General features: G+C 40.3%; 1 protein-coding gene across 22 annotated transcripts in view; it reads left to right on the top strand.

Annotated features, from left to right (window-relative positions):
• The window catches only part of NFASC (neurofascin), a 176,394-nt gene that overhangs the window by 96,530 nt on the left and 64,944 nt on the right, over window positions 1-14,920 (top strand). For 21 of the 22 annotated variants that reach the window (XR_014527469.1, XR_014527470.1, XM_083508758.1 and 18 more), the window contains 5 exons: window positions 10,111-10,222; window positions 11,314-11,498; window positions 13,136-13,267; window positions 13,996-14,139; window positions 14,565-14,676. Coding sequence is in view for 20 of the 22 variants with exons in the window: in XM_083508758.1 (XP_083364884.1) it covers window positions 10,111-10,222; window positions 11,314-11,498; window positions 13,136-13,267; window positions 13,996-14,139; window positions 14,565-14,676 (685 nt within the window). In the remaining 2 variants the exon portion in view is untranslated. Of the gene's footprint in view, window positions 1-1,429; window positions 1,481-10,110; window positions 10,223-11,313; window positions 11,499-13,135; window positions 13,268-13,995; window positions 14,140-14,564; window positions 14,677-14,920 lie in introns of all 22 variants that reach the window. The other variant, XM_083508766.1, reaches the window with a different exon arrangement.

Raw genomic sequence — 14,920 nt, 5'->3', positions numbered from 1 at the left:
TCCAGATGTTGTAGACTCCAACTCTCATCCCCAGCCAGCTTGTCGAGACATCAGGGATGATGAACGTTGTAGTCTAACAATATCTAGAGGACAACAATTTGGCCACCCCTAGTTTAAGGGTTAGCATGATGAGCAAACAAAGCCCATGAGTGTAGCCTTAATGTTTAAGGTTAAAGCGGATTAGCCCTTTTAAAAAATTCATTTTTTCCTAACGTAAGTGATCACTTTTGTGTTCAAACGTACTTTGCTTCTCAAAGTGTCCTAGGTCCTTATTTATCTACATGGCTTTTAGTATGCTGTGGTATGCTGTCAGACTTAAACCTGACAATTTTAGCAAATCTTAGACTAATAAAGGTGGTTTAAAATATATGGCCATTTTTTTCTTATGTAATTTCTTATGTAAATCCTAAATGGAGTCATGGAATTTCATGAAATGGGTGGTATTGGGTTTGGAGAGTGACATCGGTGAGGTACATTAAAGTTTCTCTGCATTTATGCCATTTTCAGTGTTATAGTAATGAAGACTTACAAGTAGTCTCCCCCCCACACACACCTTGTAAGAGGTGAATGAGGACATAATATTTGGGGTGCTTCAGCAGGTCTAAGTGTCCATTTTGAGGATAATATATACCAAGCCATGCTTGGCGGAATGCTGGTGCTCAGCAGCATCTTCGTAGTCCAGTTTGTTTGTTGTTTTTTTAAAAAATGCTGTCCCGTAACCTTTGTGGGTTTATCTGCAAGCCTGCTGTTGCTATTGGGTTATTTCTAATGTGCTTATCGCTTTCTTTTCTTTAAAAGATGAAAGGCAGTTCATTCTAATAATGCTTCCATGATCTATTAAAACCCCAGTTGTTTTTCTTATACTTTTATAACTTGTTTTTTCATTGTTAAAGCTGAAAGTAATCCATCTTGTACCCTTGGAACAAATATCAGGAATGCATTCTTTATCTTTTTTCTTTTTACAAATCTGATGACAAACTAATTGTTCTTTCCAAAAGTAGAGCTGGATGTTAACAAAGTTATTGATAATAATAATTAAAATGTTTTGATTATTTCCTGGCATTTTAAAAGTCAAACTTAAAAATCCATATGTTTTTGGAACGCATCTGAACATATTTGATTTTGTGTTAATGCGTGTTGGGTTTTTTTAGTTCATAATTTTGCATTTCATAGAAAAAAGCAGTCTTCTTCAATTGCTGTCTTCCGTTGCTGTGTTCTTTGTTTCTTTCCAAATTGTGCTGAAGTTTTTTTTTTGGATGTTATGTGTATGTCATTGCCTCTTTTTTATTTTGCTTTTTGCTTTTTTATAATTTCTGTTGTGTGTGTGTGTGTTCTTTTCCTTTTGTACACCTCCTCTCCATTTCGTCTTTTGTTACTCAGTGCATGCTTTGTTGCCTTTGGTACGCTCACGTTCTTTTGTTTATTACAGAGCACCCCCATAATGAAACGTCCTTTCGAAATCACACTGACATATACAGTGGTGAGTCAATACTGACTTCTGGAGAACTTCACGTTCTAACTCCTCTGTACCTAACCTGACTTACTATTGTGTTAATAACACTTTTTGGTCAGTCAGTGAAAACAAGGCAATTTCATGGACATATTAAACTCTTCCTATATATTTTACATGTCTCCCATCTTGAGTACTTGAACTCCACAAATTGCACTTGTTTAGTCTGTAGCACCTGAAATGTGTCTCCATTTAATGGTAGCTGTTGGCAATGATGCTGGTAATGTCTTCAAATCAGTTCATACATGTGATGTTGCACTTTATTCATGTGGTGTTAAATGGATTACTTTTGTACTGTATATATGTTTTAAAAAATTACCCTGTCCAGTCTGAGCTTTTAAAAATCACACGTGGTAGTCAAATTCTGTTAATCTAAACCTCGTTGTTTAGATAGCACGGATCAATACATAGCTGCGAAGAAAACAGCTCTCCAACAAAGTTTTACTGAATACACACAGACGATGAGATCTACACATAAAAAATATTGTGCCTTTTTCCTCAGTCCATTTAAAAGAAATGTCTATAATAGGTATGATTGTCAGTAGTCGGTGATAAAAAAACCATTTGATTTTTCCTTCATGATTGATAATCTATGTAATTTTGTATGTAATGTTGCATTTTTTTAATGCTTCCAAAGATTATTTGTTCTTTCTTCTTTGTCTAAGTGAAGAATACTTCCTCAGAAGAATGTAACACTAGGAGAAGCCTGAATTATAAATTGGCTCCCAGGGGGCCCTGAATCATTCTTCTGCCGTATATTGAAAGTTGTGTGCAAATGGTGTGATAATGTAAACAATTGTAGGGGGATTAACTTCAGTGGAAGGGGAAGAGAGTTTGCAGAAAATAGAAACAGAGTACTTTTTGTTTGCGATAGATTAGAAATGGATGTGTATTAGTTTATAGTGAAATAAATTGTACACACAGGCATAATCTCAGTTAGTTACAAATAACAGTTTGTGAATTTATTTTTGTTTTTTTTTTAAAAAAATTGAGAGTTGTGCATCTCTCTGCTTTGGAAGTGCCTATCTAGCTACCTTTCTTAAAGTAAGAGATTCCAATAAGCCAATCTTAAGACCATAAGAACCTTCAGGATCAGGCCAAGGGCCCATGTAGTCCAACATCCTGTTCTCACAGCTTCCCATAGCAGAACTTGAGCACATTTCTGCCAGGAGCTCGGCCTACACTCCAGTAGGATCCTGGCAGAGACACATGCCCAACTGGCATGTTCTCTCCCTTCTGGTCGTTCATTCAGGAGCTTCAAAATCTTTCTTCTGCCCAAACATCACAGTAACCAATGCCAACCGACGCCGGCACACTTAGGGATCCGCTGAGTTTGCGCATCATGCATAACAGACCTCAGCAACTCAGCATTTTGGCTAATCTACTTTATTTACATATAAACACACACGGAGCACTGCTACATGGCTCCCTCTCTCTCTAGCATCAGACAGCAAAGAGAAAAAGAACAAAGGACAATAGTCCCACTTCATGGAATACAGTAACACAAACATCCTGTCTCCGTCACTTCCCACTTTGTGGAGTTAAAAATATACCATCATGTAATAGACAAAAATCCCATGACTGCACTCATGGAGCAGGAATTCTAACAATTTCTGCCCCATCCAACTTGTGTTTTGTGTACATTTCATTTGATTTCTTTTCTCATTGTTTGGAGACTGTGTGCTCCGCAGTTGCTGCATGTGTGCCCTCAGAGGCTTACTCTGTTGTCTATTGGGTACCCTACCATCGTCTCTCCCCTCTCTGAAATTAGGCTTGAAAGAAGTTGTTCTGTTGTAGGCAGTGAGACATATTGCCTCTCTGATCGAGCAATCTGAGTTGCAAAACATGGATCTTCCTGTCCCCATCCTCCTCCTAAACTTGGTTTTAGCAGCCATGTGCTTTTGTGTGGAACAGGTTTTCCATTCCAAGTCAAGGCTACCTTTTTAAGTCTCTTGAGATTAATCCATTTCTGTAGGTTGCTAGAACCACCAACCATCTCTTGGGGACATGGGTGTATATTTCTTACTTAGTACTCTAAAATGGAGCAGCATGCATTTTCCTACTTCCTGGTTGGTTGGTTGGTTGGTTTGTATTCCATTTATATCCCACCTTTCTTTCTTCTTCTTTCTTTGGATTTTGGTGTTGCAATTTTATATTAACAGGCCAATTTGGGTGTACAGGCCCTCTAACATGGAGGCTGTCAATTCCTCAGGGGGGGTGAAAACTCCAGATATCCTGATTGATTGAAGGGCCCCTGATCCAAGAGTTTCTGGCTTGGGCTTGGTCATGATGCTGATCAGTTTACAGCATCTCTACCTCCAGTGCCACTGGTCCAAGTTGAGTCAGAGCCCATATTTATGCTTAGAGTAGAGATTCTGCTACATTTGCTAGGTGTCTGCTATAGTCTTCTTCTTCGTTATTTTGTTAAGTGTAGCTTTCTCAACAGGGTTTTTCCTGTTTCCTTAATCCACCTCACCTGTCTGAATTAAAGTTTAATCTAATAATAAATAGTTCAGATTGGTTTTTAATAGACTTCTAAATTATATTTTGAGAATAGTATCTGCCTATAGATCAACTATTGTTTTGGACTGCTTTGAGAGCCATTTTTGTTGAAAATCAATATACCAATATAGTAGATAAATAGTGAAGAACAGCCCACACTTGAACACTGTTTCCATTAAGGTTGTTAGCACTCCTTCATTAGCTTCTGATTGGGCTGTCTGGATGTAGACTGGCCAGAGCAAGATCTAAAAGATCAAACAGTGTAATGCTATGGTGTCTGAATAAAGGATGTAAATTTTGTATCGTAAAACATGGCTGATGATTTGAAGTGAAGAATATGCTACAATGTGAAAAGTCTTAAGAACATAGCAACCATATAAAGTATGGATAGGCTGGTTTTTGTCGTAGCAAAAACTGCCATGGGAATACTCTAGCAAGCTTGCTTCTCATGTTTGGAAGCAAGTTTAACTGAAAGCAATCATTTGTGTTTAGAACTTCTTCTTTTAACCCTCACCCCTCCCTGCAAAGTGCCTGCAGCACAGTATGTTCTAAGTAAATGGAAGAGTCACAAGAAATGTTCCTTTAATTAGAATCAGGGATGCCCTTGAGATGCCCATAGAGGACAGCTGTTGAAAAGGAAGCCACAATTTACTGAAGAATAGTGATGGTTACATGACGCAGACTCGAGCATTCCCATAGCAAAACTAAAAGAAGGTAGTTGTTGTGCACCTAGCATAGAAAATCTTTATTATGCCAGACCTACTTTAATCTCTCTGGCTGAAAAATTGACAAAGCATGCTTAATTTCCAAGAACATTTTTGATGTGAACATAAGATCTGTGCTAGATCAGACCAAAGTCCAGCACCCAGTTTCCTAAGCGGCCAACCAAATGCCTCCAGAAACCTACAAGTAGGGCATGAAGGCTATAGCTCCCTCCTAATGTTCCACCTGTACTGTCAGAGACAGTATGCCTCTGATTACCAGTTGCTGAGAATCACAGGTGGACTGAGGGCTGTTGCATACAGGTCCTGCTTGTGTGCTTTCCACAGGCATTTGGTTGGCCACTTTGAGAACAGGATTCTTCCCTCTGGCCTGATCCTTCAAGGTTCATGTTTGTATGTTCTTAGTCCCCAACAACTGGTATTCAGTTACGTGCTGCCTCTGAATCTGGAGGTTGCATCTGAGCATCATGACCGGTAGGCAGAACCTCAATGAATTTGTCGAGATTGCCTTCCAAAGCTATCAAAGCTGGTGACCATTGCTTCATCTTGCAGCGTGGATTCCATAAAGGGCCAGATTTTTTGCATGAATGTTGGAGAAAGTCAAACCAGCACCAGTCTAGCAAATAGATCAGGAAGTAGCGCTAGAAATTGGACTGGTACTTATCAGGCTCTGTGTCACGCTGAAAGCTCATCTATAGCATCTGAACATTGTTCATGGCTGTGTCAACATTCTTTTTCATATTAAATAAGGCTCACCTAAGCTCATAAGTGTGTGTGCATTTTTTGAGCTCTACTGTGGGGCACTGATAATGTCCAGGTCAAGCTTCAAGTTTGAAAATTAGGCATGAGATGCTTTTTCCTACAGAGAGAATTTTACACCCAGCTGCATCAGTGATTCACTGAACTCCTCAAGGCCTGGTTCATATGAGGAAAAGAAATTCACATTAGCTCAGTGTGTATGAATCGAACTGTAGTCTAAGTGGGTGAGAGACATGATAGAGGATGTTTTTGCAGACACCTAGATGTCTGGAACAGTGATTCCCAGAGGAGGTAGCATAACATGCTAGTGAGAGAGACCAAAGCTATAGTGGGGCAGTGTGAGTGGGGCTGCATTACTGGCCTGGCTTCCCAATGCCACGTGTTTCTGTCAATTGATAGGGGAGATTGGCTCCGATGCTGTGATTGCACCGCACCAATCTGACATTCCTGTGCCAAGCTCCCCACTGCCTTGTCCCCTCCCTCTCTGTAACCAGCAGTGACAAGCAGCATTGGGATGCCAGATCATGCAGCCATGCTCACACCACCAGCCGCTACTGAACCAAGGTGCAGCTTGAAGTTAGGACACTTGGTTAGATGCTTCTATTGTTCAGTGCTCATTGGAATGTACCGGCCCAATACAGTAGTACTCATTTTCCCTTCCCTGTGCCAGTATTTAGACAGTACCATCATTTGAAGGGGGACCAAGGATGCACCAGGATTCCCTCATGTACCCTCTGAAGTGGCACACAGGAGATCTTAACGACTGCTGTTTCCCAGAAAGTGTGGTTCCATACCTGAGCTCTGAGTGACTGGACTTAGGGAAGGGTGCGCTATCCTACAGTTCCAAGAAGGATCCCTGCTGACTGACCTGGGGACTAATTGAGAAATGTGCACGTGCGCTGTCTCTCTCTCGGTCTGTCTCTCCCTGTGTGTGTGTGTCTTTGGGTGTAAGAGTGAAGTGTTTCCATTTTAATCCAGAAAAACACTGACCTAGTATCAAATGTTTGAGCTACACTTCATCAAAAGTATTTTTTTAATTAAAATAAATTGTAATATATAAAATTAAATTAGGAGCTCTGTTCCTTGATATTGTTCATACTCTATTCCTTACTTTTCTAGCTTTCTTAGAAGAATTTTACTCCTAGGAGCATATTAATAATACGGAAGCTTGAAATTTAGTAATGTATAATCTTTTCCTATTACACATTTGTAAATCCGATTAAGGGGATTATGTCAAATGCACAACTCTGCGCCTCCTGCATGGTGTGATAGATGCAAAGCTGGTGCCCAGCTGAACTCCATTATTTCAGTGTTACAGGGTCTGTTTCAGCAACCAGGACAGATTCACAGGGAGCTTACAGAAACAAAAGTGTTGTGTACACAGGGCAGAAGAGATTGGAGCAGAGATATTATGATTATGTGGCAGTATGAGTACCCTACAGCAAACTTGGTGTTGTATCATTATGGTAACCACTGGCCTTGAAAAAGCCAGAGGCAGGATTTTCTAGCAGAGCAGTTCTTCCTAGAGCTGGATATACTATGTTACTTTGTGCCTTGGTCTTAAGATGGCCATGGAGCTGAGTTGACCTGTAATTTGTTGACCAACACTGTGGTTTGATGTTGCTCAACTGCACTGGGATAAAAATAAAAAAAATAAGAGGTGGGGGACACAGTTGGTAAACAGGACTAGCTTCAGTTAGTGGTTCAGCAGCATCAGTGGTGCAATTTTATTATTTGAATTACATCTGGAAGAAGGTGTTAGCTCCAATGGTGCCCTTTCTCATGTGGAAGGTGTTTGCTGCTCATAGAAGGACAGTCTTATTCTACTGTAGTGCTGCTCAAGAAAAGTGAAATATTGTTCCACTTGTGCATCCTCTAGCAAAAGGAGAAAAGCATGAGGACTGCTCTAGAACCTACCTCCCTATTATACCACAGGTGCAAGCTCATCCACAAGCATTTGAGGAAAAGCACTTCAACCTGATGGTGGTGGTGTTTGAATGGTGTGTTAATATTCAAAGGATTAAAAGAGTAAATTATCCCAGTTGTCCAAGACACATCCTGCATGTACATGACAATTATATTCTATGTGTTTGCGTCAATGATCACACTACAACTGTTCTATCTGAAGATGGTCAGCATAATGAACTGTGGAAGCATCTCTTCCACAGGCTCCTTGGAAATAAGTAAGGGTTGCACAACAGCAACATTCGTTCTTGGTGAAATTCCCATTTGTTTCAAAGAAGCTTATGCCAGAGATGTTCCTGGTGAACTGTGCCTCTTTTGTTTGTGAGAGGACATTTTGTTACTGGAGATTTACATTAGAGATTCCAAGCATAGCAACCATTCCATAGGAATTTAGGAAACTGCCTTATACTGAGTTGGACCATTGGTCCATCCACCTTAAAACTCCCTGGGCTGACCCAGTGCTTTAGAGAGGGGTCTTTCCCAGAGATCCCTGGAGATGCCAGGGATTGAACCAAGTCTCGTCTCTATGCAAAGCAAGTGTTCAGTGAAGCAATCTGAAATATGTCTTGTAAATGCTGTCAGTTATTTACTTTGTAGTGATATGCTACTAACCAAATAATTAATTAACTACATGCTTGCATATATATATATATATATATATATATATATATATATATATATATAGTCATCTTATATGTTGCTGCTTGAATTGCGGGTTTTCCTAATGAAGTCCTTAGGCTCAGCCTGCAGGTGAACTTAACTTTGCGGATGTTTATCCTTGACCCTACATTCCTTTCCTGCCTATACATATGAGAGATCTTCAGCACCCATGCCCATAAACAGAACATAGCCTCTTGCTGAACTGCTGGTTCAGGATGGAGTTTTCATCAGTGTAGTAGAAATATTTGTCTAAACCAGTTCATTCAGTACATGTCTTACATTGCAGCATCCATTTATCTTAGTCCAGTAGCTCCAGTCCATAATTTGCTTCCTCTTTTAGCCTTGAATATCTCTTGGCTAATGCCAGACATTTACCTCATTTAACACCACTGTTAATGTGGCTTCATCAAGCTGGAAAATAACCTGCTTTTTTGTTGTTGTTGCCTCTGTTGCTTTCAGCCTATCATGTCTCCTTTGCCCACTTCTATGTTTTATGCATGTGGTTAGTCTGTTTCCTTTGCAGACTTCTTTCATGTATTTATGGAAAACTGTTGTGGTGGGGTTTTTTCAGTCTTCCATGTACTTTTTTGGTTTATGTGTTTTAACACTTCCATGGTTCTTATACTTGTCTTGTCAGTCATCTTGCCTTAAATGTTTGCTCCCCTCCTTTGCAGGCTGTGTGTGTCATCATCTATGGAAATCTCCAGTTCCTGAAAGTGATGTCCCCACACTGAGTAGCACAGAATAACTATGTTGTTGTTGTTATTATTGTGATAATGTCTTGTGACACCATTCATTAACACAGATTGTAATGTCATCATGCTACTGGGTTAATTTTCATTTAAATGCACAAATGTCTTGTGTTGCACTATCGTTTGCCTAGTGCAGAAAAGAGCTCTGTCTATGTACTGTGTTTTTACATCCTATGTGAGCAGCATTCTTGTATTTATATCTATTTTGGGGAGGATGCTGGTTTGTTCTTTTCTTGTTTTTATTATGTATTTGTTGTTTTTATCTTGTATTTTTATGCTGCAATCTGCCATGAAATCTACAGATGAAGTGTAGTATAAAAAACAAATAATAATTTTAATGTTAATATTCTATCTCATATTGCCACCCTCCAGACCTCTGATGGAAGAGGCACATGAAGAAGGGTATTGGATTATGGGGCCCTGTAGATATTGAAATATTTCACTACTATGTTATTTTCATTCCTATCCAACTGAAATTTATGTGCTCTTTCTTAGTAGGCAACACTATTACGTTCAGAAGAGAAAATTTGTGTATTTTGTACGGGAGTCATTTGTAACCCAAACTAGTCCATTACAAAATAAATCTATTTTTGAGAGATACAGGAGTGGTAAATCACAGAAAGTAATTATAGAGGATAGAAGTAATTTAGTGCATAAGATCTAAACTCTGTGTTTGTCACATTTATTTTTTCTTCTCCCAGAACAGCCCTAATTAGGACTAGCAAATTCACCAAGCTGAAATTGATAATGTAGAAATGACAATCATTCTGTATTTGCTCTCAAGTAGAAACAACAGTCCAGCTACATTTATCCTTGTCAAGGCCCATTGACTGCAGTGAAATAATTTATTTTGAAGAAAAATGGAAATCTATAATTTTACTAGAGCTGCTTTTCAGAGTCAAAGCATGTACATTGTTAAATGCAAAATCTTACTTAAATTGACGTGTTCTTGCTATGAATAAAGTGATCCGTCTGGAACATCACCATTCTTTCTTGCCATTCCCTGCTCCTTCCTGCCGTTGTCTGTTATTTCCATTTCAGTTTATCATTTCAGCATCTGCCTCAACCGCTACAAAGACTTCCCCATCAAGTCTGTGGGGTTGGAAAGACTCTGATTTTCTGTGCCTCTTGATATGTTTACATCCTGTCTCCTGCTGTTGGTTGTCTTTCATTTCCAGTAGCTCTGTAGAGAAGAAGGATTTACAAGTGTGTATTTTCCCCCCTTATGTCCTGATTTCAGCCCGAGGTATCACAGAAAGGCACCCCAGCTTCATGTACCCCATTGGGACTTCAAGCAATCAGATGGTGCTGAGAGGGGAGGACCTCTTGCTGGAATGCATTGCCTCGGGAGTGTACGTACCACTTGGGATCAGGGGAACCATGGTGTGTCACATACGTCTCTATCCTCCTGGTCTAGATCTTATGTTTCCTGCAGATTTTCATGGGGGTTAAATCACAGCTGGCTGTTGATTCCTCCTTATTGGAGTGTTAGCAAATAGAAGGCATCTCCTTTAAGGATGTGAAATAACATGGCTCCAATGGGAAACTAAAATCCATTCATTTTAATGGGATGTGGCTTGACTGTTGTTAACACCAACAGTAATATCTATGGTTATGAGAGCTTTTCAAGAGCAGTACAGGGATAATATATGGCAGGGGTGGACAACTCTCAAGAGACTGTGATCTACTCACAGAGTTATAAACTGGCAGGAAGGAAAGCCCTGTTTTGAGGGATTCAGGTCAAAGTTGTTGAGTTTTTTTTAGGGGAGCCAAAGTTGTTCAGCTTCTTTGGGAGGGGGGAGCCAGTGATCTGCCAGTGATCTACCACAGACTTCCAGTGATCTACCAGTAGAGATAAAACTGCCAACATTAACTCCTGTAACATAACATTAACTCCTGACCCATAAGCCAGATTCAATGATTATACAACTAACAGGTGCCATCAATGCAAGACTGGGCAATGGCACTTCCCCCTTCTCCTCCCCCATGCCACCCCACATCTGTCCCAGGGATTCCCTCTCCAGAACAGAGGGGGGGGAGTATGCAGTGGGGAAGGAGAGAAGGGGAAAGTTTTGTTGTACAAGCATAAATCCTTGCATTGACACAACACATTAGTTGGATAGCACCCACAATTGCCTATTCTCAAGTGTCAATGGCTTACAAGGCTCCCTGAACTGCTCCCTGAAATATTATTACCACAGAAACCAGGGGTTTAACACAGAATCTTGTACGTGCATGTACTTAAGCATTAAATCATTGTTTTTCTTCAGTGAAGGTACATCCTCACAACCTCCTTGACAGGGCTTGTCTGGGATTTTGAGAGAATGCTAAGTGAGAACCCCAGCTTTAAATTCAGAAACTGGGCTGCAGGGAATTCCTTTATAGTGTACATTTCATGTTGGGAGAGGCTTCATGTCAAACCCTGTTCTTCTCTTTCCTGTAGCCCAACACCAGACATCGTATGGCACAAGAAAGGAGGTGATCTCCCAGCAGGCAGGACCAAGCTGGAGAACTTCAACAAGGCTCTTCATATTGCCAATGTTTCTGAGGAAGATTCTGGGGAATACTTCTGCTTAGCTTCCAACAAAGTGGGAACTAGCCGCCACACAATCTCGGTGAGAGTGAAGGGTACGTCATATTTACTATACCATTCTTATTCCTTTGCCAATTAGCAAATCAAAAGGCACATGGGAGGGATTTGCGGAGAACAGAGTGTTCTGCCCAAGGAGGATGGGATCAGGCTAACCTGGGAAATCTTCCTCTGTAGCAACCAAAGATAAGAAATATTTCGTTCATACACACCCTTCTAGCCATTGAAATCCTCTGCCATCTAAGCTTGTGGCTCATATATCTTCCTTGTACTTTGCAGAAGAGAACATAAGCCTGTCATTGCTAGTTTGGTTTTATGGGAAATGTTCAGGAAGTATTTTTCTTAAACTGCATGAAGCCTGTTGCTGAAATAAGAGCTATTTATCTATCTGCCACATTTAAATGCCACCCAATAACAGCGTTCTCTGATTAACATGAGCGGCAGGTTATGGGTTGAAACTGTACTACTTTGGACTGCAGGTGGGAGATTTCAGGATGGAATGTTCTTGCATTTATTTTTTTTAAAACCTGCATGCTGAAAACTAGATGTCAAGGAAAAGGACTCAAGATAATTCTTATTTCTCACATGCTTGATATATGTACCTAGGATTTTTTATTCCATAGATGAGCATTCAGACTTAATACACTTAGTCATTAATATCATTAGGGAGAATACATCCCCTATACAACATTCTGTCATTATGAGAGATGCATGTTCCCTCAACCCAGGTTGATCTAATTTGTGCCTCCAAAACATTACTGTTCCTGTCAATATGAAAAAAGACTGTCTTCAGCAAAGCGACAATAGAATTTTTATTTACATGAATGAGAACAGTACAGTGGTACCTCTGGTTACGTACTTAATTCGTTCCAGAGGTCCGTTCTTAACCTGAAACTGTTCTTAATCTGAGGTACCATTTTAGCTAATGAGGTCTCCTGCCGCCGCCACACCACTGCCGTGCGATTTCTGTTCTCATCCTGGAGCAAAGTTCTTAATCCGAGGTACTACTTTCGGGTTAGTGGAGTCTGTAACCCGAAGTGTTTGTAACCTGAGGTACCACTGTACTCTTTTGCTACCAGTAATGTGAATCCTCCCTGTATTATATAAGAAGAACCCTAGCTGTATCTTATCCTGGAGGTGTAATATCCACAAAAACACTTAGTAATAATAACCAAACATTTCCAGCAGTGACATCAATTTTAATTGTTTTATAACCTGTACCAAAATGCTGGTTTCCTCCCATAAAGCTACAAACTACCCAGGCAAGCTCCAAGTTTGAGGGGATCATGGCAAAATGCCCTTTAGTCAGCCCCTCCTAGGACAGAGTCCCCCCGCCGTGCCTGGTGGTGGCAGTGCTTTGTGGCCACTTAAGTTTCCCACAATGCCTAAAAACATTGCTTTGATACTTTGTGGGACATTAATATGGCTGCTTACTGCTGCTGGGTTTTTATTAAGTGTTATTGACACAGGCTTATCATGTCTGCTGTATATGTCTATGCTGATCATGTTTAGCTGTTCTTGTGATGGTGCATTAAAAAAAATGGTAGAGAAGGATGATTATCAGTCACTTTTATATACTAATCAGTAAAGCCTATGCTGAAAGAACACAAAAGGAGCTTTGCTGAGATAGCTATAATACACTTTGGTGTGTGTCTCTCACTCTCTTATTCTAAAGCTGCTCCCTACTGGTTGGATGAACCAGAGAATCTTATTTTGGCTCCTGGTGAGGATGGGAGACTGGTTTGCCGAGCCAATGGTAACCCCAAGCCTTCCATCCAGTGGCTGGTGAATGGAGAACCTATAGAAAGTAAGCAAACCTGTTATGAGATAATGGCTTATAGTGTATCTTGATTTCATGGATGTGGAGAAGGAAATGCTGTAATTTCAAGTAACTGTGATCTTAACTGATGACCATACATAGCATCAGTGACAGAGCTTCATGCTCCGGCACCGGGGGGTGGAGAGCAGACGGGGTGGGGTTGGCGTGCGTCCCGGGGGCATGGTGCACGTCCCAGGGACATGGCACGCTGCCTGTGGGGCGTGGCACCCAGCACGGGTGGGGGAGCAGCCGCATTGGCACCCCATCAGGATCGTGCTGCTGGGGGCGGTGTGCTCCCCCCATGCTCCTCTTCCTCCACCAGTGCATAGCATCAGTCATGATAATCTTTTAAAGGGAAGACAGAATTCTGAACAAATTCGTTTATTCCCATAGTCAACTATATTGTGATATTGGGGATCTGCCTTTAAGCACCACAAAAAAGGAAATCATTTCCACGTCGAGATGATCGGCTTTGCAAAAATGTGTATATTGGGCAAAATTGCATACAAACATGCAGTACTGTATATTAAAATAAATTCACACTTAAATTCTGATGAATTTTCACGAGGACTTTAAAAAAAGACACAAACTGATGTGGAAAATGGAATACTTGGGAAAACAAGAAATCGAGAGAAACCAAAACTGGCAGATTAGCCGAGCCCTATTAATGCAAGGCTAAAAACTGTGTATCACTTATGTTTATGTCTTTCTCAAAGGTTCCACTCCCAACCCGAGCCGTGAAGTAACGGGAGACACTGTTATGTTTCGGGACATCCAAAGTGGCAGCAGTGCTGTATACCAGTGCAATGCTTCTAATGAACATGGGTACCTGCTGGCTAATGCCTTTGTCAGTGTGCTGGGTAAGTATTGAATGGACAAATGGGCTCTTGACATCTTTAGATTATAGAGGATCACTGAAGGCACTATTTTGAAGTGAACATGAAATCATTATTTCTCTTTCCCTAGCAAACCATAACATCCTTGAGCGCCAACTGATCTAACTCACAAAAGGCAAAGGTGTTTACTTATATGTGTAGGCAGTTACTGATAGGCAAAAGGAATATATTTATTCCATTCTAAAGCTAATTGTGTCACACATCCCATCTAGAATGGATTCAGGACAAAAATCCATTAATGAGAACAATAAACAAAAGCCAAATAAACAAAAATGTAAAGCTAGAAATGAAATATATTCTGTAAAACAAATGAAAATTTCTGACTACCTTTATAGGCTATCTGTCTGTCTATCTATCTATCTATATCTACCTATCTATATCTTTTAAAGATGTTATTCCTCGGATCCTTGCCCCTCGTAATCAGCTGATCAAAGTAATTCTAAACAACCGGACCCGTCTTGACTGCCCATTCTTTGGATCCCCAATCCCCACATTACGATGGTAAGGATTTTTATTATTAAGCCATAGCATCTGTTTGGGACAGATAATCTTTTTTGAAATCAATTGAATTTCTATTAGAATCAAATGTGTTTCAATTCATTGATAAATGGCCATAAAGGAATGTATCTTGGATGTATCTCAACCGCCTGCCTACTGAGCAGAGAATTGCTCCCTTTCTCTGCAATCCTGTACCCACACTTGGAAGTCAATCTGCACCTTTATTCTGCTTCCCTCTCTTACAAGA

The sequence above is a fragment of the Podarcis liolepis genome, assembly GCF_965112155.1.
Source record: "Podarcis liolepis genome assembly, chromosome: 6".
Classification (NCBI taxonomy): Eukaryota; Metazoa; Chordata; class Lepidosauria; order Squamata; family Lacertidae; genus Podarcis; species Podarcis liolepis.
The sequence above is the reverse complement of the archived record's forward strand: the minus strand, read 5'-3'. Positions and strand labels throughout refer to the sequence as shown.